The sequence below is a fragment of the Haemorhous mexicanus genome, chromosome 6, assembly GCF_027477595.1.
Source record: "Haemorhous mexicanus isolate bHaeMex1 chromosome 6, bHaeMex1.pri, whole genome shotgun sequence".
Classification (NCBI taxonomy): domain Eukaryota; kingdom Metazoa; phylum Chordata; class Aves; order Passeriformes; family Fringillidae; genus Haemorhous; species Haemorhous mexicanus.
The window spans coordinates 12,090,040-12,116,515 of record NC_082346.1 but is presented as its reverse complement, the minus strand read 5'-3'; the positions used below and the strand labels follow the sequence as shown (position 1 = coordinate 12,116,515).

The 26,476-nt window shown below is 59.4% G+C and overlaps 1 protein-coding gene and 1 long non-coding RNA gene across 9 annotated transcripts in view; one reads left to right on the top strand and one right to left on the bottom strand.

Moving 5' to 3' along the window:
• The window catches only part of CTNND1 (catenin delta 1), a 27,200-nt gene extending 4,586 nt beyond the window's left edge, over positions 1-22,614 (bottom strand). For 2 of the 8 annotated variants that reach the window (XM_059848695.1, XM_059848699.1), the window contains exons 1-11: positions 22,395-22,449; positions 8,962-9,080; positions 7,905-8,218; positions 6,822-6,893; positions 6,414-6,572; positions 5,694-6,226; positions 2,231-2,694; positions 1,954-2,137; positions 1,579-1,696; positions 1,104-1,257; positions 387-455 (exon numbers count right to left, since the gene is read on the bottom strand). In XM_059848695.1, coding sequence (XP_059704678.1) covers positions 387-455; positions 1,104-1,257; positions 1,579-1,696; positions 1,954-2,137; positions 2,231-2,694; positions 5,694-6,226; positions 6,414-6,572; positions 6,822-6,893; positions 7,905-8,099 — 1,948 coding nt within the window. In that variant the 5' untranslated portion in view covers positions 8,100-8,218; positions 8,962-9,080; positions 22,395-22,449. Of the gene's footprint in view, positions 1-386; positions 456-1,103; positions 1,258-1,578; positions 1,697-1,953; positions 2,138-2,230; positions 2,695-5,693; positions 6,227-6,413; positions 6,573-6,821; positions 6,894-7,904; positions 8,219-8,961; positions 9,081-22,394 lie in introns of all 8 variants that reach the window. The other 6 variants (XM_059848698.1, XM_059848697.1, XM_059848694.1 and 3 more) reach the window with 6 other exon arrangements.
• LOC132328672 (uncharacterized) lies at positions 21,353-26,476 on the top strand. Its single transcript, XR_009486824.1, has 3 exons — positions 21,353-21,544; positions 24,421-24,584; positions 25,193-26,476. It is a non-coding gene; the product is annotated as an uncharacterized LOC132328672 (long non-coding RNA).

The following is a 26,476-nucleotide window of genomic DNA, read 5'->3' as shown; positions in this document are numbered from 1 at the left end:
TTAGGACAGAGATTTTAGCTTTAACTCATGTCTGTTCTTCATGCCCAGGAGTGAAGAGCAGGCAAGAGGGCAACTGTGCTGGCAAGTCTGAGACCACCACAGAGGGCTGTGTTACTGTGCTGTCCCTCAGCCCCTGGGGCAGTATTTCCCTCTGAAGCCTGTCCTGAGGCAGCGCTGACCTCAGGCATGCACAAGATCCTCACAAGTACTGGCAGAGCTCATGTTTTAAACAGGGCCTTGGACATTCCTACTCCAAACCCATCTTCTGCCCATTGGAGAGGCTCACTTCAATGGGAAACAGCTCCTCACACTTGCTCATCTCCCAGGCTGCTGTAGCAATAGCTGCCCTGACACCCAAGTCCTGCATAACCTCTCAAGGAGCATACCTTTGGCTGGAGTTGTTCTTTTGGGAAAATCCACTGTGTCGGCACCAGGGTCTTCTGGGAGCTTTTTACCTTTGAAGGGCAAGTGGAGAGGTGTGAGACTCCTCCCCACCGGCCTCGGCCCAACAGCTCTTTGGCACTTGCAGGAACAAGCCCAGAGGTGAGCTGAAGCCAAGCGACCAGCGTGTCACAGGAGGGGACACTGGGGGCTTTAGCCACACTGCAGGCAGAATGTGCCCAGCTGGGGAGGGGGGCAAAGAGAGCTGGAGAAAGCACCCAATTAAACCATGGAAAAAGTAAAACCAAGAGCGCACTCACCTCTGGAGAACCACTCGTCTATTGGTGAGGCGGAGAGAAGGACAGGAGAGAAGGGAGGCAGGAGGAGAGAAGTGCCGACAGCGTCATGGGGCAGATCATTTGGCAAGAAAGCAAAGGGAAGGGGAAGGGGCAACACAGGAGAAAAGGGAAGGCGTGGAATTAGTGGACATGTACCCGTCACCATCCCTCCACCACAGACACCCACCACAGCTTGTGTCAAACGCTTTGGGCAAGCCAAGCAACAGCTCCCAGAGCCAGGGAAGCAAGGATCACTGCACGTCCAGAGAAAGCTGCCCTTCAGGCTTCACACAAGATGCCCGAGTACAAGCACAAAGACCCCAGACCGCCCTCAACATCTGTCTCTGTCCCCTCCCTCCCCTTCCCTGCTGCTGGCACACGAACCTTTGCCCTTCTTGGCCCCGAAGCAGCTGGCATTGTGGGGCCCGGCGTTGTTGGCAGGGACAAGGGGCGTCTCCTGGTAGCGCTCTGCATGGGGGATCTCACGGTGGACTTGGTAGGACAGGTTCCTCAGCAGGCACACACAGTTCTCCACCAGCTGGGGAGAGAACCAGAGTGTCTGAGTCAGAGTCAGGCAGCAGCACTCCAGGTCTGTGAGCAAGGGCCTGGCCCAGCCTTCAACTTAAAGCTCAAGGAAAATTCAAGCCAAGGCCTTATCCAGGCTGATCAGGAAGCCCTGATCAGGAAGCCACTGTCAGGTGACAGTGGTGTGGGGATGAGTGACACAATCAGGCCCCTGTTGGAGGGCCAACATTCCAACCCAAACTGCAGGCTGAGTGCCAGACACCTCCTGGTCCAAGAGTGCCAGGTGCACCCCACTCAGGCTCTCCCTTTCCCAACACCAGTCCCACTGTGGTACCTTGCTGTCCGAGTCCTTCTGGCCGATCTCGGACTGCACGATGTAGATCAGGGCGTCCACCAACCCGTCACATTCCCGCAGCTTCCGACGGGCCTCGCTCCGCTCCGAGCTCACATTCCTGGCAGGCAGAAGAGAGCCCTCATGAGAGAGACAGCTGAGGACAGGCAAGGGACAGCCCACACCCCACACAGCTCAAGAGAGAAAACAGCTCCTGTAGCTCCCCTCACTGAGGGTAAATGCCTCCAGACTCAAGACCTGCACCACCAGCAGCTGTCTTATGAGAGCAGCTGCTCCACAGTCCCCTGCAAGTGCCAGGAACAGCCCAGAAAGAGTGTGGCAGCCCAAACCCAGGCCAGTGCTCTGCCAGATCCATACCTAAGGCAGCCAGCAGTGTTGGTGAGCACTGACTCCCACTCTATATGGCGGGGTTTGGAATCCTCGTTGGGCTCCCGCTCCCAGCCAGAGCGGGGAATGACCACCTCATCGGTCAGGGCATGTAGTGCATGATCCACGATGGCCATCTTGATGGAGTCGTGCGAGGACAGGTTCCACAGCGTCCCTGCAAGGCCACAAGTTAAAGGTGAACACTTGGCCCCTGACTATAGACCCCACCCCAGAGGCCAGCCTGTCCTGCCCTTCCTGGAGCAACTACCTGTGATGACCTCGGTGAGGTCCATGTCGTGGGCCTTGCGCAGCAGGCGCACCAGCGCAGGCACCCCGTCGCAGTTCTTGATGGCGATCTTGTTATCCTGGTCCTTGCCGAAGGAGATGTTCTTGAGAGCTCCACAGGCACCGTAGTGCACCTCCTTCTTGGGGTGATCCAGCAGCCCCACGAGCACGGGGATGCCCTTCAGCCGGCGCACCTCCGTCTTCACCTTGTCGTTGCGGTAGCACAGGTGCTGCAGGTAGGCGGCCGCGTTGGACTTGACAGCATCCAGCCGGAAGCTCAGCATGGCTATGACCTCCGGCAGCTCCGGCTGGCGCCAGTTCCCGGGGGCCGGGCCGCCTTTCCGCAGGCTGTCCAGGCTGGCCAGGCTGCCCCGCTCGTGCTGGGCCAGAGGGGCCCAGTAGTACCGGTCGGGGGCCACTTCATCCACCAGCATGTCTTCATAACTCCTAGGAGAGAGGGCAGAGGGTGTCTGAGCACAGTCCTGGACCTGGGGGAGGCAGTGCTCCTTTCAGCCCACCCGAACGGATGAAGCTGGATCTTGGTCTCTGACCCCTAGAGAAGCAGGAGCCAGCACTGGGGCACAGGCAAGAGCCAGCCCCACAGGCAAGGTGTGCTGCTGACCTGAGGACAGGCCGAGTTGGGCACCAAGAGCCATACAGGCTCCAGGGATCAACCTCATGGCTCCCAGGGCAGGCCAGGGGAAAAGCCATGGTCCCAGACCCTGCCCTGGCCAGGAACAGCTCATCCACAGACTGGCAGCACTGGGAATGAGCCCAAACAAGCACATAGAAGTTTAAAGTGTAACTACTGCCCTGCATGCCAAAGTAACATTTCCCACCCCCAGACCATAAACCTCTCAAATCCCAGATTCTCCATTTTTGCAGTCACTGGCACTATAATCCTTCCCCCACCCAGGCAGAGGAATCCAGTAGAATTCCAGCAGAAAGGGATGGGAGGGGACAGCTCAGTCATCCCTGCTGTGCCAGGGCACAAAAGACATTCAAGCAAGATCCAAGGAGAGGCTTGCACCTCCACTCCAGCTCACACCTGCCCCAGGGGCTGCTCATCCACCTCCGGAGCTCCTGGATCAGGCACAGGCAGCTCCTGCCCCTGAGTATCCTGACAAGGATAGTGACAAGGTCCTGCTGCTGCCATCACTTTTCCTCCTACAGTCTCTGGTACAGGACTTGCCCAAGCCACCAGCTTTAGAGAGTCACTTCCACAGTCACACAACCCCGGGCACTGTGGCACATCATGGTGGGGCAGCAGGCTGCCAGGCTGGCTTCCAGCAGATCCCAGTGGGGAAATGACCCATGCCTGGCTGCTCAGAGGTGCTGAGGAGCAGCAGTACGAGGCTGGAGCGAGACACAGCCACCAACACTTTCCAACACGGCTGGCAGCTGATCCCACTCCTGTGCCAAGACTCGCGCTCCCCAAAAGGGAGCTCCTGGCCCACCATGGTGCTGCATCCCACCCTGCAATTGTGGAGGATCCCAGCTGCTGCAGTGTAGGATCCCTTCCAGACAAGATGGGGCTGGTAGGGAAGGGGAAGGAACCCCTTTCCTCCTTCCCTGCAGAGAGGGAGCTCTGACAAGAGCCCCAGACAGGGGCCAGAGCTCTCTGCAGCCAGTGGCAGCCAGCACACACAGCGTCCCGCGGCTCGAGGAGCTCCTTGGGCTCCGTGTGCCTGGCAAGCTGCCTCCCCAAAGGAAGTCGTTAGCAGCCAGGCTCCTGCTCAAGACAAACATCTCTGAGGCAGGGGGACGCTGCTCTCCCTGTTCCCATTCCTGTGAGCTGGGCAGCCAGTGTGGACAGTAACTGAGAAGGTGGGGGACAAGCCAAGTTCAACAGCACATGGATTCCACAGATTGCTGTGATCTTTATCACTCTGCTCGGGGAGAGGGAGAGCTGGCTCAGGGGCCCACCAACGCATCTTTCATACCCTGAGCCATTCCTGCAACTCCAACAGAGCTGACCTTCTCCCTCTACGTGACCCACATACACCAGTCTCCCACCTGGCTGCTGTTCCTGCACTTGACCCCTGTAATCCCCTTCCTCCAGGACATGGAGGAACAGGAGCACAGATGCCTTCCAGTACAGCAGAGAGGGCTCATGGTCACAAAGGCCACCCAGACCACAGCCCAGGGAAAGTACACAAGCCAGAGTCTCTGTCTGGACAAGCAGCCAGGGGTTGGACACACTTATGTAACCCCTTCTGCCCAAGATGCTCCCTGATGGCCATGTGATCTAAACTGCCAACACTGGCTTGTCCTGGGCTGCCCAAGGAGGAAGAAGCCTGGAGCAGCCCTGCCTGCCCTCCTCCAGCCAGCACAAGTTGCACAAAGTGAGGAGGCCGAGCAAATCCATCTGGGTGAGCAACTGCCCCGACTGGTTCACCACAGCCCAGAAGCACTTGTGCTGGCACCAGCCACAAGGACAGACAAAGCTGCTCCTTCAGTCCCTCCAGTAGCTAGCATGGATTTATGGTATGCACCTGGATCAGGCAGATCTCCACAGGGGCTGGCAAGAGCCTCCTTTCCCCCAGGTCTCTCCCTGTTGCCTCTGTTTTATGTCCCAGGATCTTAGGCCACCTGTGCTAAGCCTTACCTGTCTGCCTGGGCCCACTCTGGGACACTCAGGAGGTGCTGGCACAGTCCCTTCTCCATCTCCAGGACTCTGTCTCAGCCCCTTGCTCCATGCTAGCTCACCACCCCCAGAGCCATCCCCCAGCACCTGCCCAAAGCCCTGCTGACAGCCCAGCCAGAAGCAAAGCAGGAAGCAGTGCTTGTGCAGGGACAGCTGGCACAAGAGACCAATGGGCAGGAGTCATGGCCTCAGGCAGGTGACATCCTGAATGCCTGGCAAAGCAGGAAGAACCACCAGGACCCTGCTCTGGCCTCTGAGGGCAGCATAGCCCAGGTAAGGTGGAGGAGCAGCCATCACCACAGATACACAAGGGGGAGAAGCTGCTGCTGCTGCCAAACAGGTTGAGCAGCTTCTCCCGCCCTGCCCTGCAGCAGGGTCGGGCTGTGCAGGAACTGAGCCCTGCTCACCCCAGCCTGGGCTAAGCTCCCCTTCCCGGGGCTGCTCCTGGCTCAGGGAGAGCACAGTCATGGGACTGCAGCTGCTCCCGACACACAACCCACATAGGCACCGCTCCCAGAGGAATGTGCCACACTGGGGCACACACAGCCCTGGTGGCACAGAGGGAAGGGCCTGGAGCTACATCCAGCTGCCCACTGGAACTCCTGGCTGCAGGACAACCGGCTCAATTACCACCCAGGTTTAACCACCAATTAAGCAGACAATTAGAAGCGGATGCAAGTTTTCTCCTGTGTGAGCCGCGTGTGACTCAGCTCACAGTGTTATGTCCATAGTCCTCCTTCCTCCCAGGATGGTAAAGCTCAAGGGCCACCAGAGCACCCCAGAGACTCCAGCCACGTACCTGAGCCGCCGCCGAGCATCAGACGGGGTGCCCGCCCTCCTGGCCGTGCCATAGTCAGACATGAGCCCGTAGTCCACATCTTCGAAGCCCACGCTGCGCTGGTCATCCTCCAGGCCGTAGGGCTCGGGGTGGAAATGGTTGAGGTCCATGTTGCTGCCCCCAACACGCACCTGGGGCTGGGGACCGTAGATGTCCTGGCGGCTGGGGGCCCGATAGGTGTCTATGGAGGGGCGGTAGCGCTCGTCGATGCGGGTGACACGGGACAGGCTGCCGTAGCTGTGGTCGCTGCCCGGGTACCCATCCTCGTAGGGGCGGCCGTAGCCGTCGGGGTAGTGGTAGTTGCGAGGGAGGGTGGCCGTGCCCGCCTGGCCCAGGTAGCTGCCGGGGCCCCCGTTGCCGTTCTTGCGGAAGTTCCTGTCCATGGTCTGGACGTAGTTGCTGGTGACGGGGGATGTTTCCAAAGGCAGCCCGTCAGGCCCCACCGGCACCTGCTGCACCGTCCGGGTGGTCACAGTTTTCACCACTTTCTTCACCTGCAAGGGGTGACACATGTGCAGGGCACGCTCACATCAGGAAACCCACCATGTCCCTGCATTCCCCTTCCAGCCCCGCATTTTACTTCAGGTACATTTCACACCCTGTTTCAGCTCATGGCAGAGCACCCAGCCACCAGGGTCCCTCCTCATGCTCTGTCCCTCCATGGTGTCCCCAGGCTCGTACCGTGGTCTCTGTACGCCGAGTTGTCCCATCATCTGATGTCTCCACAGACACGACTGACATGGCCCCTTCCGGGTCCTCTTCCATGGTGTATGTCTCCTCCACGATCTGGCCTGGGTCCTGCATCCTGGGAATTGTGCTGTACAAAAGGTGGCTGTGGTCCTGAGGGGAGAAAGTGACAGGCAGTCAGGCCCTGTCACCAATCTGGGCCTTCCTGGTGTCAGCTAGATGAGAGATCTTTCCTCACAGGCAGCCCTGATACCTTTTGGAAGAAGGTACCTTTAAGCCAGGGTGGCCACACAAGGAGCCCAAATCACCCTCTCCCAGTTGGAATGGGGACACTGGGGCATTGTCCTGCATCTTCCCACAGCAAGCAGGCTGCCCACAGCCAGAGGGCTAAGCTCCCCCTACCTGTGGCCCGTTGAGCTTCAGATCTGAATATTTCTGCCTTTCCAGGTCAGCATCGCCCAGGAAACGTCCGTTCTGAAACACAGCAGGGTAGCGGGCTCGTTACTACACACTGATCTCCTACACCCATCCTCACTTCCCTGCAGGGCCCCGAGCAGCCCATCTCATGCATCTGACAGAGACACCCACCATGCACCCCACGGGAGCCCCCAGCAGAGGAACACCCTCCTCAGGGGTCTGTGCCACATGCAGCAAATCTCCTCTAGGTCAGCCTGGGCAAGAGTCGGAAGAGGCAGCCCAACAAACCAGCTCTCCCGCACGCTCCTGATGGAATAGCCACAACCCTTCCCTGCTCCCTGGCAGGGCCCTGGACACCTTCCACATCTCCTGACACAGGAGTCACCAGTGACCCCAGAGGCCCCCCCAGGCCTCAGAGAGCCACACGGTGGACAACCACAGGGTGATACTGTTTGACACTTGAACTCTTCCTCTGTCCACTCTGCCCTGCCCCACAGATCCCTCCTGGCACCACCACCTTCCACAGCCAGAAAGGCACCTGGCTCCTGCACACCACCATGCACCAGCCCTCCAAACACTCCTCTCCAAGACTGAGCCTGAGAAAGTGAGGAGACGCCTCAAGCCAAGACAGATGAAACCACATTTCCAGCCCTGTAGAGAAGATCTCTCCCAGCCCTGGCCATGTGGGGACAGAGAGAGTCCAGGGATTTGCCCTTTGTCACACACAGAGGGAGACGCACACCCCAGCCTCAGCATTTCAGCTGCCTCCAAGCAGCTGAGAGGGATGGGGAGCAGAGATGCCCTGGAACTGAGCACAGTCAACCTCTGACCTTCCCAAAACCAGAGCAGAGCCAACCTGGCAGCAAGACCCTCCAGACTGGCACCTCCTCTCCTGAAGCCTCTGTCTGCCAAGGGAGGTCTGCACACCCCCAGACCGACTCCAGCACACCAGTGCCACAAGGACAGCCAGGCCCTCCTCCACCTCCCATATCCAAGGAGGGCTGAGGGGAGGCAGCTCCGGGGGCTCCAGGAGCCTGTGCACGCCCCTCTGCCAAGGGGGTGTTTTACCTGGTGCCGCCGGGTGAGCGTGCCGTTGGCCAAGCCCGGGCCAGCATCCTGTGGGGAGACCCGGACTCGCTCCAGCTGGGCTGAGACATGGCGCCGTTCCTCCTCCAGGGCCCGGGTCAGCTTCTCGAACTGTGCCTCCTGCTCCTTGACAGAGGCAAGGATGCTGGCGGTCGACTCCACTTCCGAGTCGTCCATGGGTGACGGGTGCCCAGGGTGGGCAGGGCGGGGGGCACGGGGAGGCACAAGCAGAGGCGGCTTGGTGTCAAGGTGAGGGTGGGAAAAATGAGCCAGAAGGGCAGGAGCCCCTCTCTTCACTGCACATGGTTTTGGGGGAGGAAAGGAGGAGAGAAGAGCGGTCAGAAGAGACTGATTTCATTAAGACAGATTTTCAGAACAGGAAAAAAAAAATCTTATGGCATTAACACCCGCTCCCACCCATCACCAGAGAGCTGGCAAGAAGGTCCTGGAGCAGGACTCAGATGCAAACTGCTCCAGCACTAAAGCTTGGAAAAGTGGCACTGTGGGAACGGAAGGTCCCCTCAGCACAGCAAACAGCTTGGGCTGAGCCAGGTTCAGAAGAGCTGCTGTGGGCTGAGGGAACACTTCATGGGCAAGGAAAAGCTGCGGGCAGACGGTGCAGGAGAGGAGGGCATGTCCCTGGGGCGGGGCAGGGGACACTCCTGAAGAATGAGAAGTGACCCACATCCTACTGCTTCCTCCAGGGAAGGGCAGAGGGAGAGGGCCATGCTACTTATCTGCTCCCTCCTCCCTAGTATGGTAAGAGATGGGGAGACAGCCCTGGCTCCACAGCTCCTTCGTAGCCAGGAAAGAGGATGGAATGAACCCTTTAGGGGGAATCACATGAGCCCCTATGACTGCTGCCAAAACTCACCACCCTCCAGGTATCCACCAGGGCTCTCCCTCCAAGGATCCTCAGCCCACAGACCTGGGAATGGGCTTTGGCCTGGACCCCTCCAACACCCCCGCCCAAAGGAGAACAGCAAGCGAGCCATAATCAACATTTTGGTACAGAAAGGCAATATTCTTCCATACAGACCTGTCAGAGGAGGAAGCTCAGGTTTGATTGGCAAAGGCACGGGACAGCCAGGTCTAGACGCAGAGAGTCATGGGAGAAACAGCCCAGCCACCACAGTGAGGAAGCAGGAGGGAACAGAGCTGCAGGGACAGCGGGAGCAGGTCAAAATCACACACAAGAAGGTAGGGTGGGCACGGAACTGGGAAACAGGTGCCTCTCTCCCCCGCCCCCTTCCCTCTGAGGGATGGGTCTGGAAGGGTCGGTGGGGTAGCAAATGCAGCATTGCTCCCGTAACAGCCCCCCAAGCTCCACGGAGACACCAGCAGCCCTCACTGTTCCCACCGACGGGAGAACCGGCAGAGGCGGAGAGGAGTGGCCAGGGCTCAGCCCTCCACCCCTCCCGCACAGCCCGGCCGAGTCCCTGCAAGCCCGAGAGGTTTTCCCAAAGCTGTGCAGTCATGGCAGGCATGTGGGGACTCGCTCGAGCCGGGCAGGCAGCACAGAGGCTGCTTTCCCACGGTCCCCAACAGCGGCTCTGCCCACTCCCCTCCCCAGTGCCACCACCCCAGAGGGCCGATAAGGACGACCCGGGCTGAGAGCTCACGCAGGCAGCATCCCTGTTCCCACCCCCTCCTGCAGCCACCTCCAGACCCATCCTGCAGCACATGCTGGTGCACAGCAGCTCAGTAAAGTCTTCTGATCTGTCAAACCCCTCCCCACTCCTCCTGTGGCTCTGCTCCCCAAAGCCTCCTTCGGGCACAGACGCGTGTCAGCCACGGTGGCACCACTGCAACGGAGCCCAGCCATGCAGGGTGGATGTTTTCCAAGTGCTTTGGAGGGCGCCCACAGCACGTTCCAACATCTGGTCACTGCCACTCTGTCATCTGCCTTCATCAATAAAAAAATCCAGTTGCTCTACTTGTGCCCACGTGGTGCCCAGCAGGAGAAGGAGCGGTGGCACACCCGGCACACCCACCCCAGGGAGAACGCAGCCCACCACCCTCCAGAGCCCAAGCAAGCTTTTGGAGACTGCCAGACATGACTCCCAGCTCATGCACACAGCTTTCCACCCCTCCCACCTTGCAACAGGTACTCCCTGAGGTTTTTCCAATAGATCAGCTCCCCGAGCCTTCTATGGAAACGCAGGAATGGCTCTGACCCTTCCTTGCTGCTCCCCTGCCCTGTGGATTTGCAGCAGGATTCTCTAAAGGAGAAGGATGGTGCCTTCCAGAACAGTGCTGATACATCCCAACTCTCATCCATGAGTAACACTGCCTATCTCTGGTGGGCTACCACCCACTTTAAGCAGGGGCACAGATCCTCAGCCTTTCCAGGACTCCCTGATGGAAGGGGAGCAGATCCTTGCCACATCCCAGTGTTGTCCAGCAGGACACAGAGCAGTCCTACCACCCCAGACACCCTATGCAACTGCAGCATCCAAAATCCCAGCCAGCAGTCCCCCTGGCTTGCTGGGATTTGTTTCCAGAGTGGTATTTCAGCAAACCCTTTAAAAGAGGGGAACTGTGGAGAAGCAATCCTCCACAACATGGTCTTGTCAAAGCAGCTGGGCTCCCTGGCCAGCCCTCAACTGTCCCAATGCAGAAAAGGCAGATTTTTAGGGCACAGGAGGGCAGAGGCTCCCTGAGTGCAAGGAGCGACTTGGCTGGTCTGGTCTCATGAAGAGGATCATGCCTGCAGCAAGTGTAGACTAGCAGGGTCTGGATCTGTGGGGAGCATGGACAGAAGTTACAGGAGCCCCCTTGGTCCCACATGGCTGCCAGGCAGGGCCCACAGGAACACCCCAGCCCCAAATCCCCACCTCTGCAAATTCCCTGGGAGTGGGGCTGGGAAACATGGACACTAACAATGAAAGTTGCAGGGTTGTTAGGGCCCCAGATAAGGGGCCAGAGCAGCTGTGAGGCTGTTTCCTTCCCGTCCCTTCCACAGGGAGTAAACACAACAGCAAGGGAAGGAACAGGACAGGTCCCGCACCCTCTGGCTCCAGTGGATGCTCAAGGAGGGGCCACTGGAGGGTCTCCCAGCAGGATCAGGCCATGTTAAACAGAGAGACTCAGTGCCAGGGGGGGCTGCACTACCTACACAGCTGTCATTCCTGCCCTGAGCACTGGACACAGCTCCATGATGGGCAAGAAGTGCCCGCAGAAAGGGGTCTCTCCCAGTTTTCCTCCACCACCAGGACAAACCAGCTCCCTCTACTCTCATTCCAGCCACTGTCTTCATCGATCTGGGATTAAAGACATAATTACAGAGAGGCAGTGCCAGGTCCAGAGAGGTCAGGAAGAGCTGTCTCCTCAGACACAGCCAGCACCATCCCGGCTGGAGCACGGCCATTCCCTGGGTTTGGCACACAAACCTTAAACTTGGCCCTATACCCCCCAGCTGTGAGGAATCTGCCCCACATTCAAGGATAGGGCCCCTTGATACCACCCAATGCTGTCCGGGGCACTCAGTGGCCATCTCTGGAATGAGACAGGGAGGGCAGGAAGGGGAGAGCCTCAGCTATGCATCCTGCTCCCTCCAGCCAGTGAGCTACTCGTGACAGTGCAAAGCCAAGTACACAGGAACCCGCAAGGGTGAAATTCCAGGGATCGCTTTGCTCCCATTCCCCTCCTCCTCCCCCCAGCCTCTGAAGATCCAACTACAGAGCATTCTTCAGAGCCAGACCCTGACCGGCTCTGAGGATGGCTCATGAAAGCCTTTTCATCATGAGAGAGGCACTTGCTGACACACCCGTTACTTAAAAACCCCAGCAAGCCAAAAATATTTCAGCTGGCTCAGTTCAAGGCAAACCAAAAAGCCTAAGGACAAAGCACACCCTGAGCAGCTTCACCCCAGGAGCAGAATCCTCTCTGTCCCCCCAGCAATCAGTACGAGGGGACCCCAGGAAACAATGCAGTGACCCAGGAAGTTTCACACCTACATCCCCCTGGCCTTATCTCCCAAATTCCTGGCACCAACCCCACCCTGTGCTGTGCCCACAGGTCCCAAAGCCAGAGTGGGTCCACTGGAGAGATGTCACAGAGACTGGGGAGCAGAGCCCCTTGCTGGCCAGGAAGCAGCTGGCAGCCCACCTGTGTGCATGGAACTTCCCCACCACAATTTTCCTATCTGGATAAAGGCATGGATACAGTCAGACAGGCACCCCAAACCCTGAGCCCTCCACAGCATTTCTGCTGCAGCTAGCTGTGACACAGCAGGTTCTTCCAAAACCTCTCACCCCAGCTTCTCCAGCAGAGGGGCCTTCCCACAGAATAAATCCCTTGCCCGGAAAAATAAATTTCCAGGGCCAAACCACAGACATTCCCATCTAGAGTTCACCTGCACCCTTCCTCTGCCAGAGGATGGAGTCCAGGTCTTGAAGGCTCCCGACCAGGAGTGTTTTTCTGGAGTCTGCCACAGAAAGATTAACCCCGGGGCCCAGACTGAGCCAGCAGATGGGGAATTGTATTCCACAGGCCAGGGAAAATGGACAAGATCCGGCAGATAAAACTCAGACTGGAAGCTTGACAGGCAGCACCACTGCAGCAGAGGGGATCTCCCGCACAGTCCTCTACGAGGATTCTTCCAAAAACCTGCTCCAGCCCTGCTCCATACCCTGAGTCCCCGGAGAGCTGTCACCCAAAGGTCTTGGGATCCCTGGAGCTAAGGCTGCTGCTTCAGCACAGAACACTTTGGGCAAAGTCCAACAAGCACCTACAAAGTCAGAATCTCCTCTGCCACATCATCCCCACCCCAGCACTGTGCTAAGGGACAAACCAGGTGCTCACTGCCATCATCCTGCTGCCACCAGGAAGGAGGAACAGAGCTGCATCAGCTCTGTCTGCCACGTCCCAGCCCTTCACACAGCTTCACTGCTTGTTTGTGACCCCCAGACACCTGTCCAGCACATGGCAAGGTTTGTCACCATGACCAGACATCCTTGGCAGCCTCCCACACCATGAAGCATGAGGACAGCCCTTCTCCAGCTCCATAGTCAGGACGGACACAGCCCCTCATCCAGGCTGGCTGAGCCCCTTGTGAGGCTCCTGTGCCAGACCCACCTGCCTGGCTGACAAAGAGGGATGCACTTCCTGAGGAATTTTGCAACACAGTCCCCAACTCCACTCCAATAACTGGCCGTTCTCTCTCAGCCTGAGGGCCCTGAGGAGAGCCAGCTGGCTGCCCACTCTCTGAAAGCTCTCAGCACCAGACCCCATCCGAGAGAGAGAGAGAGGAAGCAACAAATTCTCCTGGTTCCAGCTGCCTATCATGATGCACTTAGGAAAAACAGTAACTCCATCAATAATTCAAGCCTGCAATTGTCCGAGTGCTTGCAGTGCACTTGCTCTGCACGGGCTCACAGCCCTGCTAATTCACTACAGGCTTCTGGTCAGTCTCAATTATCTAAAAAATAAATGAGCCGGCATCCTTGGCATCTTTCCCCATGCCAAACACAGGGTCCAGGCTCACACATCAACCCTCAGACCTCAGCCTGGCTGAAGCAGCATGGGAGGGGAGACCACAGACCCAGGCTCACCAGCTCCTATGTCCAGCTCAGAACACCCATGGCCCTCAGGCCATTGGGGAAAGCAGGACAGCTGATGGCGGACAGTAGATCCCAAATCCCTGTGCAGGTGAAGGGGAGTTTTGGCTGTTTCTCTCCCAACCCCAGAGGCAGGAATGTGCCCACAGCCATCACCTCAGAGCAGCCCACCCTTGAGGGACCCCTGCCCAGAGTGACACATCTTTGCTCCCAGGTTGAGTTAGGCTCCTTGCTCCCAACTCCCTAGGCTACTCTGGCCCTGCTAGAGCCTACATCAGGGGAGAGCTTTCCCCACCTCCTGCCCCTGGGCTCCAGCTGCCTCCCTGGCCGCCAAGAGGGCTCTTCCTCCCGGCAGGTCACAGAGCACAGTGGACTTCGAGCAGGGTGGCAGGTGGCCAGGAAAGGGCTGCTCCAGCAGCAGGTTGGACACCGCCTTGGGCGCCTGCCTGCTCCAGCCCAGCCGCACCTTCCCCGGGGGGAGCCGTGCCCCAGGTGCCGGTCACGGCAGGAGCCCGGCGGGTGAACACCCAGGAGTGGCACCGCGGGCAGGGACAGGCAGGGAGCCGTTCCTCCTCCGCCCTTCACACCCAACTGGTTGGACTGGCAGCAGGATCGCCACCTGGCCTACCTCACCTGCCGCCCCCAGTGCCAGGGATGATGGCCACGTAGCCGGGATGGGTTGGGAAAGCCTCCCTTAGGAGAGGGGAGTCACCTGGAGATGCAAGCCGGGCACAGATCGCACCTTATAAGGGAGCGGGCCGGCAGCCAGGGAGCAGGATGAGGAGGGAGCGATAAGGACAGGGTGGGGCTGGAGGGGAGGAAGCAGGAGGAAGCAGGAGCGTGGGTCGTTCCCTCACCCAGGGCAGGGGACTGAGAACGGAGATACCCATCGGGTCTGCAGGACGGGTCTGGACACAGCCGATGGTTGTGAAACACAGGCAATCCCCTGGGGAAGGGATCTGCCCCTGGCTGCGCTGAGGTCACCGGACCGGTGCCACCCCAGCAGGGTGCAGAGTGAGGCAGCCAAGCACGGAGCAGTGCAGGGTCGGCTGTGGAGAGCTGGGATTGTTCTGCTGGAATGCCAGCAATCCTGTGGCAGGGCAGCTGTCCTTCCAGGCACGCAGGGGGCCACTCGCCCCCCTCTGAGCACAGCCCAGGACACAGCATGCCAGGAGCTCCTTCCCTCCAGGAGAGCCGGGAAGCTGCTGACCCTCTGCACCGGCTGGATGGCAAGAGGAAGGGAGATGAGCTAACCTTGGCATTTGCAGGGAGGAGAGTGGCGCAGGAGGGTAGCCAAGCCACCGGGCTCCAGGCAGAGACTGTCCATCCGCAGCCCCCAAGCGGGATGGCCACAGGGCCAGCGCCTTCCTGCCAGCAACATCCTGCTGCATCTGATTGCCCACGGACACCTCAGCAGCCCTGCTGCCACGGGGCACTGCTGCGGGGGTCCCCACCCTGGGGACAGTAGCAAGCAGGGTCCCTGACACCTCTCTGCACCAGCCCCGCGGCTCACACCCCCAGGCCCAGGAGATTCACATGTCGGGAGCCCTGCAGCAGCACAAAGGCAGCTCTCTCCTCGCTGTGGGAATTCGCAGCTGAGCGCTCGGCAGGGACAAAGGGATTTCACAGGCACATCCCCAGCCAGCGGCCGGCCTCCCTCCCCCCCGGCGTCCCCGCTTCCTGTCACAGTAGCACCAGACCTCGGGGGCGCAGCAGCAAACAAACACCCAGCGCCGGATTCTGGGAATGGGGCCAGAGCATTCCCGGGGCAGGCCACGCTCCGGCAAGCCAGTGGGCTCCTGCTTCACCCAGCGGCTCCCGGGCAGGGGGAGGCAGCAGCCCCCGGCTCTGCCACCACGACCCGAGGCGAGCAGGTGAGCAGGGGGACTGCAGGACAGCCCCCTGTTCCACCCAGGGAACAGTGGCCACCTCGACAGGGGACACGAGCTGTCCCCACGGCCACAAGGCTCAGGCTGGTGCTGAGCTGAAGGTCAACACGGCCCCCCAGGCTCCAGCCATGCCAATGTCCCTGCCCTTCACCCGTCCCCACACCCTCTGCTGGGCTCAACTTTCCCATTCAGCTGCCTCTCTCCCGCAGGGAAAACAAACACACCAGAGATAAGGGCCATATTGGCAGAGTCCAGGGAGCAAAGTCCCCTCAGTGAGACCCGAGGCTGCCTGCCCAAGCCGAGGGCACGGCAGATGGGGGAAACTGCTCTCTCCAGCTCCCCATCCAGGGGGCACATGAGCTACTCCAGAGCTCACAAGTGCTGCTGGCTGTGCCCAAGAGAGGCCTCAGTCTGGTGGCCAGCATTCCTAGCAGGATTAGGGGCAGCCTCCCTTCATCAGGCCACGGGCACAAGCACCTGCAGCTACCTGTGCCAGCCCAGCACCCAGACACATGGATCTGGGACCCTTCCCAAGCATACAGCCCTTCCCACAGCCCTCTTCCCAAGGAAGTCACTTGAATCATTTCCTGTCCCACACCTGCAGCCCCAGGAACTGGTCCTGGCTTCCAGGCCCTGCTCCAACCAGTGGACAAAGGAGCAGGGCCTGGAAGCACAGGGGAATCTCACTGGCACCAGCACAGGACCTGCACCACTGGGAGCAGTCAGCACTATCTGCCTTTCCAGCAAGTCACCAAAGAACCATGACGAGGAGTGGGGAGAAGGATAGGAGACAGGGCCCCCCAGCCTTCCCAGCAACCCCCCTGGGGTCTCCCCAACCAGAGGGTACCCAGGCACCCCTGAGGCAGACAGGGAACTCTTCCCTCTTCCAGAGGAGACACCCTCCCCTCCCTACACAGCGCAAACAGGTGAAGTAGCATTTGGTGAAGGAGTGGCCAGGAGGGAATTGCAGAGATTAAGACAAGCCGGCCTGAGGGAGCGGCCCAGGAGTGGGACCCCCTGCCCTCCCCTTGCCCCAGCCAGCCCAGACTCCCCGAGCAGGTAGGGCGGCCACGGGCTGAGTCAGAGCACAAACCACGCGGGGCTGGGCTGAACGCCCCGGCTCCGCTCCCTCGGCATGACCTCATCAGGTACCCAGCTTCTGCTGGAGATGGCTCCGAGGGCCCTGCCAAGAGCAGTAATGAATGGGTGAAGGAAAGCCACTGGAGAACCATCAGGCAGGAGCCAGGGAGTGAATCATGGCTGGAGGTGGGGAAAGGGGGTGCTGCAGAAGGGTGACAGCAAGTCCCCCAGAGCACTCCAAGGCCCCACAAGGTGCACACACAGGCTAGCAGGAGCCAGCGCTCACACAGAACAGCAAGGGACAAACAGGACAGCAGGCTGGCAGGACTCCATCCTAGCCAGCCCCCTGCCCAAACTGTTTGCACCCCCAGCTCTCTCACTGAGAAGCACCTTCCCAGGCTCCTGTGCAAGCCAAAGGGAAGGAAACCTGCGCTTCCTGGTCAGACGGGAGATGACATCGTGGCTTCCCTTTCCTGCAAGTTTCTAAACACGACGTCCTGCCAAGGGCCACTCCCCACTGCCCCTGGCCTGCATTCAGATGATCTGGAGCCAGGCTGGGAATGCCAGTCATAGGCACCACCACCAGCCCAGCCTCAGCCAGCTGGGCCAGCCAGGAGGTCAGCACGGCTCAACCAGGAGACCAGATGCCTGGCCTTCCAGCTTGCTGGAAGCAGTCTGCCTCCAGGGAACACATCTGAGGATTCCTCATCCATAGTGCTATCACATTCCTGTCCAGGGCTGGGAGCATCCTATGATGAGAGGGTGGAAGATGTTTTCCAACCCCTCGAGGCTCTGGCTGTGCCCGCCATGCCCCCGAGATGGGTTGGTTACCTGCAGAGCTACGGCAGCACCAACACTACAACTCCAGCACAACAGGTGCCCCCTAAGCCAGCTCTCCAGCCTCCCTCACACACCTCATCTCCTTGTCTGCAGAACACCTCAGAGCTCCCTGACACTGTGGGGCTGCCAAGACTCCTGAAGGCAGGACAGGGCACCCCAAGAAGCCAAGCATTAGAGCTTGGCTCTCATGAGCTCCCATTGCTGACAGAGCTTTGCTCTGCAGGCCCATCCACCTGCCCTTCACAGGGTGACTCCTCTTGCTGCCAAAAGCAGAATGGAGAAGGGAAGTGAATGGTTTTCCACTGCAGCCAGCTGCTGGGGACAGACCCTGGGCAGAGATCAGGGGAGAGCAGGTGGCTCTGCCACACCTGGAGGTAAAAGCAGGCAAAAAAGAGAAGTAAGAGTAAGGGTGGCACAAAGCCAACCTCGAGAAGCAGGCCCCCCACATCAGAGAGGATTTGTCCCAGAAACACCCTGGGCTCTCCACCTCCTCCCCCTCCGACCCCAATGAGCAGGAGGGGGACAACATCTCTCCCCCTGGAGCAAGTCAGCCTGCCCACAGCCAAGCCAAGCATGGCAAGCAGCAGCCCTGCATGCAGCAACACGCTCACAGGAATGTGTTACTCCACTGGGCAAGGGGCCTGCCAGCAGCATGCAAACACCCCCGGTGACCCACCCTTCCAGGTCGGAAAAACTTGTCTTTGCAGTTCCACACAGTCCCTCCCACCCACAGCAGATACCCACATGCAGCCCAGCACCACCGCCTCCCCTTTCCGACCGAGCCGGGACCAGGGCCGGGAGCACCGGGAAGCAGCTGAGAGAGCCAGGGGCTCTTCTCGGAATGGACCAGCCCCAGCGCCACACGAGATGGGGCTGAGAGGAAAAGGGATTGTCTGGGGACAGCAAGACGCCTTCCTCCTTCTGGATGGGCGGGAACCAGTTCCCCATATTCATCCAGTCCAAGGCCATCCAACTCACACATGGGGCCGCCTTGCTCCCTCCCCCAGGTAACCACTCTCCTATGCAGGAGGTGCTTTCACAGCTGCAAAAGCTGTGTGAGACGAGGGGAGAAGAGAGCTGCCCTCCCACTGCCTACTCCTGCACACTCCAGCTGCTTTCTCCCCACACCTCGTACCCACAGCCCAGCCCTCAGGGACCCAGCAGTGGCAGGTACAGCTCAGGTGTGCCCAGGAGGGCCAGTGAACTTTGAGCAGCATTTGCTGTGACCAGGGCCAACGCCCAGAGGAACAGGAGCAGTCAGGGCCAGGATGGAGGTACAGGAACAGCTCCTCCCTCACACACAGGAGCCCAGCACGCTGCTGCCACCAACCCCAGCCCATCCAGGGGCATCTCATACAAGCACTGGAGCTGCAGATGTTTCCAGAGCTCCACCACTCTGGCAAGGCTATAGGAGAGCTCTTCCCAAGGCTAGGCCCTTACCCCAGTTTGCCTGAACCCTTCCCTGTTTGTGCTGGAAAGCTAGGCACACCTGGACAAGCACTCCACCAAGACTGGCACCACAGCAGAAATTCCTCATCCTATCAGCACAAATATCTGGGCACAGACCTGCTAAAATCAAACCCAGGGTAAGCCTGGCTCAGGTCCTCAGGCCCGCACTGGCACAAGCATTCTTGCAGTGGGTAAGAGCTCTGCAGTGCAAAGTCACCACGGACCTGTAGAGTGAGGTTAGGGACACTGGCACAAGTTCCCAGGCACCCACCACTCCTATGAGCACCCCCTGGCAGGGAAGCACATCTCTCTCAAGACAGCAGGAGCCAGCATGGAGGGCTAGGCAGCAGGGACCAGTTGTTCCCACCTCAGTACAAGGTCCGTACTTGGACCCATGGCAGACGTCCCACTGCCAACCTCCGACCAGCAGCTGCTCCAGGCTGGGAAGAACAGACGAAAGCAAAGGTGACTGGCACCCTTGGTAAGGGTTGGCCCATCCTGGCACCACGCCTGGCAGCTTGTGCTTCTTAGTCACTGACTGGCCCCCACATCCAGCAGAGCAAACTCATCTCACCCCTCCTTGCACAGGCCACCACAAGGAAGCAGTATTTCTCACAAGGAAAAGTTGCTGGCTCCACAGGCAAGGGGAAACAGGAGGATCACACCACACTCAGTGCCACCCCAAAGCCCCCCAACAGGCTGAAGGCACACAGGAACACAACAGAGCACATTAATCCAGAGGTCAAGCCTCTGGCAGCAGTCACCAACAGGGCAGAGGGACAGGCACTCCTGTGCCAAACCAACACCAGCAGCCTTCCCAGAGGGAAGGAAGGGGGATTAGCAACAAGCACAAGACAGGCAGGAGCTGGACAGACTCATCAGCCTGCTGCTGGGGGTTTCCAGCACAAGAACTGGCTCTAAGAAACCATTTCCTCCCCCAAACAGCCTCCTCAGATGATATAAAGCAAAGAGAAGGTTGTGGCCACCTCGGAGAACTCGAGGACTTTGGTCGAGAGCCCGTAAATCCAACCCCATTCTGACAGCCTAGCGCTGAGGCACATTCCTGAACTCTGTGCCAGAGGACAACCTCCTCTGCTGGCCAAGCCCTGTGTCACACACGGAGGAGTGCCTGAATTGCCCAGGTTCGGTTTTGTCATCACATCCAGGCAACACCTGCTGTCTTCTACTGACCCAAACCAGCTCTGGGTTCCGCTTCTCCCTGTCAGCGAGGCAGGGACAAGACAGAGCCCTGGTGCTGCAGAGACACAAGAGCTCTGTACTTCCCTGGAGACAGCATCACCACAGTCTTGGGAAAGGGCTCTGTCCCTGCCAGCAGTAAATGAGAGACAGTTTTGAGGGGTTGTTGGGAAGGGAAATCAAGAGCTTTACCCAGCACTTTCCCCCTAAGGCCACAGACACTGGTAAGCTATTTTGAGAAGCCAACAGCCTTCCAGGCATGATCCAAGCCACACTATTATTTTCTGGGTGTCCTAAAGCCACCTCCACTGCAGATACGATGGGCCAAGGTCTTATCTCCGTGCCAGAGGCTGGAGGAGAGAAAAGATGAGAGGCAATCCAGGGACAGACGCCGGCTCCGCGGTCTGGGCTGGACCATTCATCTGACTCCCAGCCCATCTTTAGGGAAGGGATGGCCTCAAGGGCTCCTCAACCACAATGATCAGGCCCTGACCTCTGCGTCGGAAGGGAGGAGGTTCACCCCTCTGCGGCAGCCCAGGCAAGCCCAGCATGCTCCACTGAGTGAGCGCTTTCATCCTCCCACCGCTTCCAGGAAGGTTCCGCACGAGATTTCAGCAATGCTGCAGACGGCAAAGGACAGTCATCTGCACACTCAAGAGTCCAGCCAAACTCAGCCAAGTGGAAGAGCAGATCCTTAAAAACTGCCTTTATGCTGTTGACAGAGCATGAGCAAACACCAGCAGGTAAAGAACCTGCCTCAAGAAAGCCCTGGGAGCAGGATGGAGCAGACAAGGTAACCCTGGAGAAGACAACTAATAGTTTTCCTGCCTAGGCTCTTGCCACTGACCTGGCACACACTGCCCCGCTCCATTAGCAGGAGCCCCAGCAGAGGCTGGGGCCTGGGAGTCATCAGCCAGCCGCTGACCCCACCTTCCCACAGCCAGGAGAGAGGGCATGGAAGTTGAAACTTCAAACAGAAGCTGTGAGCATGGCTTACAGGATCGCAGCATGCCTGCAAAGCTGAGGACAAGCTCAATTCTCCACACCAAAGACCAGGACAGTCAAGTCCAAAAGCATCTGTGCAGCGCAGGGAGGGCATCGGTGAAACTACAGGCACCTGCAGTTCAATACCATCACAAGGTTCCATGAACCCAGATGCTTCTCTTTGGCTCACCGGGAGCAAGGCAGAAGCCAGGGTGCCACAACCCTGGGAGAGGAGTCTCCAGCTCCAGCTGGTCACAGGACAGCCCAGGCCCCCCAGATAACACCCTGTAAGCCCCATTGTCACTGGCTCCCTAGAAGGGCAAGGGCACCGAGCCCTTGGAGAGAGGGAGGCACTCCAGGAGGTCCACCCCTCCCTCCAACAATCAGAGGAAGCTTTGTTGTCCAGGCTCCCTCGCCCAAAGCCCAGGGCCATAACGGAGGTGCCCCACCTCCCTGCTGCCAGCCCGCGGGTGGCTCGCAGATGCCAGCAGCCCTCATGACTGAGAGGCACCTAAACTTTCTCACCCCAAGCTAAGCCTCCTCTCTGCAACGCTCCGAGGAGGCATAGGAATGCCCACCGTGCAGGGCAAAGTGATGCCGGGGACGGCGAGACGAGCGCTGGGTAAGGGGGAGGCAGCCGGGCTGTCGCTAAATGACAGTGTGGCCAAGGGAGACTCAGAACGAACCGGCAGCTCAGCAGACCCCCGAGGCCGGCTCCGGCATCGTCCTGCCTCCTCGGGAACCGGGTCGGTGTCGCTTGTAGGCTCGGGCGGACGGGCCTGTCGGGCTGTTTTGAAGCTCAGAGCGATCCATTAGGAGGAGCCGCAGCCCCACCCGCACACTTGACCCCCCCGGGCACACCGGCCCCTTCCCCGGCAGAACAAAGGCGCAGGCGGAACGACACACCGGGCGAGGAGCCCCAGCGCAGACCGGCAGAACCGAACCGTACGGCCGGACGCAGAGTCGGAGAACCGGACCATGCCCCGGCCAAGACCCCCTGGAGGGACCCAGCCCCGATCCCCGCCCGAGGGCGGGGGGGCCCGCCGGTGCCGGCCGCGGGAAGCTGGCACACGGGCCGCCTTTGTTCCGGGCAGGGCGAGCGGCGGCGGCCCCGGGCGGGGAGCGGGGCGGCCGCCCGGCCCAGCCGCCTTTGTGTCGCTCCCCGTGGGCTCCCGGGCGCCGCCAGCGCCCCCGCCAGGGCCGGGCCCCGCCGCCCCACCGGTCCCGCGGGGCGCGGCCGCGCCTGGTACGGGTTCCAGGGCAGGACGGGACTCCCGGGGCCCGGTACCGACCGGCTCCGGCAGGAGAGAGCGGCCAAGCCCCGATCCGGCCCCGCCGGGCGAGGACCGGCCCGTCCCGCCCCGCCGCCGCCGCGGGGGCGTGCGGCGCCCGGCAGGCGCCGGCCCGCACCGGCTCTGCTCCCTCCCCTCTGCCCCCTGAGCGGCGGCACGGACGCCGCGATAGGGACTCACCGTGGCCGGGCTCCTCGGCGGACGGGCCAGGGGGGGCGGTCCCGCCCCGCGGCGGTGGCACGGCCGCCCGGCCCGCTCCGCTCCGCGGGTCCCGCCGCGGCGGCGAGACGAGAGGCGAGGCGGGCGCCCGGTGCGGTGGCGGCGCGGGTCAGGCCGGGTCCCGCCGGGCGGCGCGGGGCGGTGTGTGCGGAACGCGGGGTCGGTCAGGTCCCGCCGTGCGCCCGCGCCGCTCCCGCACCTAAAATGGAAGTTGGTCCGGCGGGCGGGGCGGGGCGGGCGCGGGGCCGCCCCCGGCGTCAGCAGCCGCGGCAAGGACGGGCGGGACCGGGGCGGGGCTGGGGCGGATGGCCCGGTGGGGTCTGTCCCGAGGGCGGTGTGTTCTCCGCGTGCTCCATACCGGTGGAATGTGCCCCAGCGGTGCGTGTTCTCCAAACCGGGGTCTACCCTCAGATGGGCTCTACTTCGGGGCCGTGGCGCCCGGGAGCAGACCAGCTCCTCCTCAAGGTCCGGGTCTGACCCGGCATGGCTCGGCAAGGGGCTCCCTGGGACACCCCCGGAGTAGAACCTCCTCCGGCCTATCTCTCTGGAGTGGTGGGAAAACAGGTTACCCTGTCCAGGGTGAAACTTGCCCAGGAGCAAGATTCCATGGCAGCTTGGGGTGCAGTACGTCCCCGGGAGGTTAACTGGTTCCCTCTGGCTCTAGGGAGCAGATGCTGGTGGGGCCCCAGCCACAGCTCATCCTCAGTGGTGGAAGGGTTCCACTTCCCTGGGAGGCAAAGAAGTAACACCGGGCCAGCCCCATCGCGTGTTCTGGGCTGCTCGCCTAGGAGAAGTCCAGGTCCCCCAAAGGTTTTCTGCCTCGTCCCTGGTCAGGCACCGGGGAGAACCCTGACTGCCAAACTCAGTGAGATAATGATAGAGGAAAAGAGCTGGGGACGGTTTTGGGTGGGACAGGTGATTCCTGGGGTAAATATGCACTGGGAGGCAGGGAGGATGTGATAACAGCCTGAGGATGGAGGTGTGAGGGAGGTGATCCCGAGCTGAATGGGGATTGCTAAAGGTGGTGCAGAAAGGTGTAATGAGGCTAAATGGGATTTGATGCATACAAAGGGCACATCTAGGGGGATGATCTGGGCGTGGGACCCCCAAACCCTCCCTGATGTTTGGTTTGTAAAATAGACCATCCAACCAGCTGGCAGCAGAGGGAGAGCTGGTCCACATCTGCCAGAGAGGAGAGGGTCTCTCCATTCCACAGCAGGCGAGTGAGACCTTCTCTCTGCATCCCTTCATCCTTCTTGTCACCCAAAACGAGCAAGCTGGGTCCCCTCTCAGCCTTGTGTCTCGAGTGAGAACAGCTCCTAGATTAGAAATAATCCCCATCTGCCCTCTCTTCCTCTTGACCCACACAAAGAGGAAGGTGTGTCCGTCCCCTGAGTCTCAGGGACAAGGAAGGAGAAGAGATGCTCTCAAAATTCCTTCTGAGAGGAAGAGTCCTCGCTCACCTGACACCTCCCAAGGGACAGCTCTCCCTCAGGGAAAAGGCATCAGAAAACACCTTACTCCTCCATCCCAGCACCAACGACACATTCTTCAAGGCCTCTGCCTGGGCAGTGGGGTCTCGGAGGTTCATGCATGGTCCCAGCACAGTCACAGCCTCCCTCTGCCCTCTTCAAAGACTAAAGGTGCTCTTACAAACATGGCTCTGACACTGGGGGAGTGCCTCCTGTCCCCAGGATGGAGCTGTACAGGGTTTATCCAGGTAATGGCCCTGCCCCAGCCCTGCCCTGACAGCTGGAACACCCGGCAGCGCGTGCTTACTTTGGAAGGCAGGCTGGACCCTGATCCTCCAGCTTTGGCTCACTCTGCAGCAGATCACGCTCTTGTTTGACTATAACTCCTGGGGCAGAGGAGCCTGTCCCACTGCATTCTGGGAAGAAGAGAGATGTGTTCCTAGCATGGGAAAGTCTCCCCTCTTTTACAGTAATTGCTTGTAATAACATCTTGCACATCCCCTTTCATCCTACAGCTGATGCCTTTTCCAGATGAGGCGCCCAGAAGTGCAGCTGCCACCGGAACAGAGCAAGACAATTTGTTTACAAGGCAGGCCCATGCTCTCGGCGGCCGAGGGCAGGAGGAAGGGGAGGCTGCGGTCTCCAGGTCCACACAGGGGGATGGCCTGCATTGTTCCAGGTCAGGATAACAAGGCCCTTCCGCAGCCCCTTTCCTATGGGAATCCTGACAGGTCCTTGTCCCTCCCCGCCGGAGGGGAAGTGCGGCACCAGGGGGATGAAGTGACTCACAGGCTGAAGGGGGAGAAGGAGGGAGGTGGGGCCTGACAGAGCTTTCTAGCTCCAATTGGAAATGCCAGGCCACAAAGCAAGCCCAGAGCCCACCCTGACACCTTCCCGGTGCAGCTCCATGTGCTTGGTGTTGTCCCTGCTTCTCACCAGCCTCCCACTAGGCTGGGCTCTCCCATGCCCACAGACCATCCTGCTTTCAGCCTGGCTGCATCCTGTCGTGCCCTCAGACTGTCAAATTCCTGGTACCTCTTTTACCCAAATGTACATGAGACTGAATGCACAGCCTTGCGATACAGTCTCTCCTTCCTCTCTCCTTTCCTAGTGCCTTTCCCAGCCTCAGATCTTGCCTTCATCCATCCCTTTTGCTGCTGCAGAGGGTCCGAGGTCCCTCTGGAGAGCAGGGACTCAGAGGCAGGTCCTGCCCTGCAACACAGGCTGACATAGCTGAAAATGATCCTGCCTATGAGACTTGAGACGGGAATTTCCTTTCTTTTACAGAAACTGGCTCAGAAACTGCTGATTTGAGGGCTTGGGAGACACTGGAAAGACAAGATTTGTCCTGTGAGGACGCCTCTCCTCCTATCAATAGCAGAGGGAGCTTGAACAGCCAGCACAGTTTAGGCCTTGCCTTCCCCTCTGCAGTGAATCCCACCAGGAGATAAGCCCTGCTGGACATTCCCAACCCTCTGAGTCACCCAGGGTTGCGCCCAGCCACGAGCCAAGGGCCAAGGACACCAGCTTTGCTGTGGGTCTGCAGCCTCTGAGCACCTGAAGGTGGACAGAAGGATTCAGGGTCTGACACATTTTGCAGTGAAAACTGCAATCCCATACTTTTTTCCAGGAAAATCTGGTAGCAGAAATAGAGTTTAGAGAGTGGGGTCAATGGGACAAAAGGCTGCTGGTGATTTTTCCACTCTACATTATTTGGCTTTGGATACTAGGAAAAATGACACTCATAAAAGGCCTCCTTTGTGTACCTACAATGGGAGTGGTTGCTCGGTTGCTAGTGCGAGTATCAGTGAATTTTAAGGGCAGACAAGGCCACTGGTGGGGGGGGAGCAGTGCTGCAGCTGTAGGGGTATAGTGGAGTGGGGGCTTTGCCTGACAGGGTTTAGTGATGAAACATTAAAACCCCAGCACCCCAGCCCTGCTCGCTGGAATGTGGCTGCCCCCTGTCCCACTGTGGTCCCACTCACTGTCACAGGGCACTGCATGGCATCTGGATCCTTGCACTCCCAGTGAGGTCAGGCTTTCCAGGTGACAGCTCCGATCATTGTAATTCCAAAGGATTGCAAGGGGTGGGGGAGGAAACATCTCTATTTTCCTTCTATTTTTATGAGCATATGATAGCACTTTGATATGAAATTACTTGTTTTGCTGCATCCCTTGGTATTCCGGGCTGGGCTCCAAGCCACCCGAGGGCAGTGACAGACTGCCAGTGACCTCAAAGGCCGCTGGCCCGGGGCTGGCACCAGCCACTTTCTTCCTTGGTTTGTGTCCATTTTACAAAAACAGAGAAGAAAAACCACCCTCACATGTCCAACCAGATGAAAATCCCTCTGCAAGACCACATTTGAAGACTGTACATTTAAACTCTATGGAGACATTCAGGCTCCTGTCCTTCTGCAGCTCCTGAAACTTCCACCCACTTGGGTTGTTTGTAGGAACAGCCACTGTCTCCAGGCGATGGGGATGGATTATAATCTTTGTTCGTGTATGTGGAGTGACTGACGCAGATGTTTGTACAATGGGTGCTTTATAAAGTGACAAAATACTTTCAAA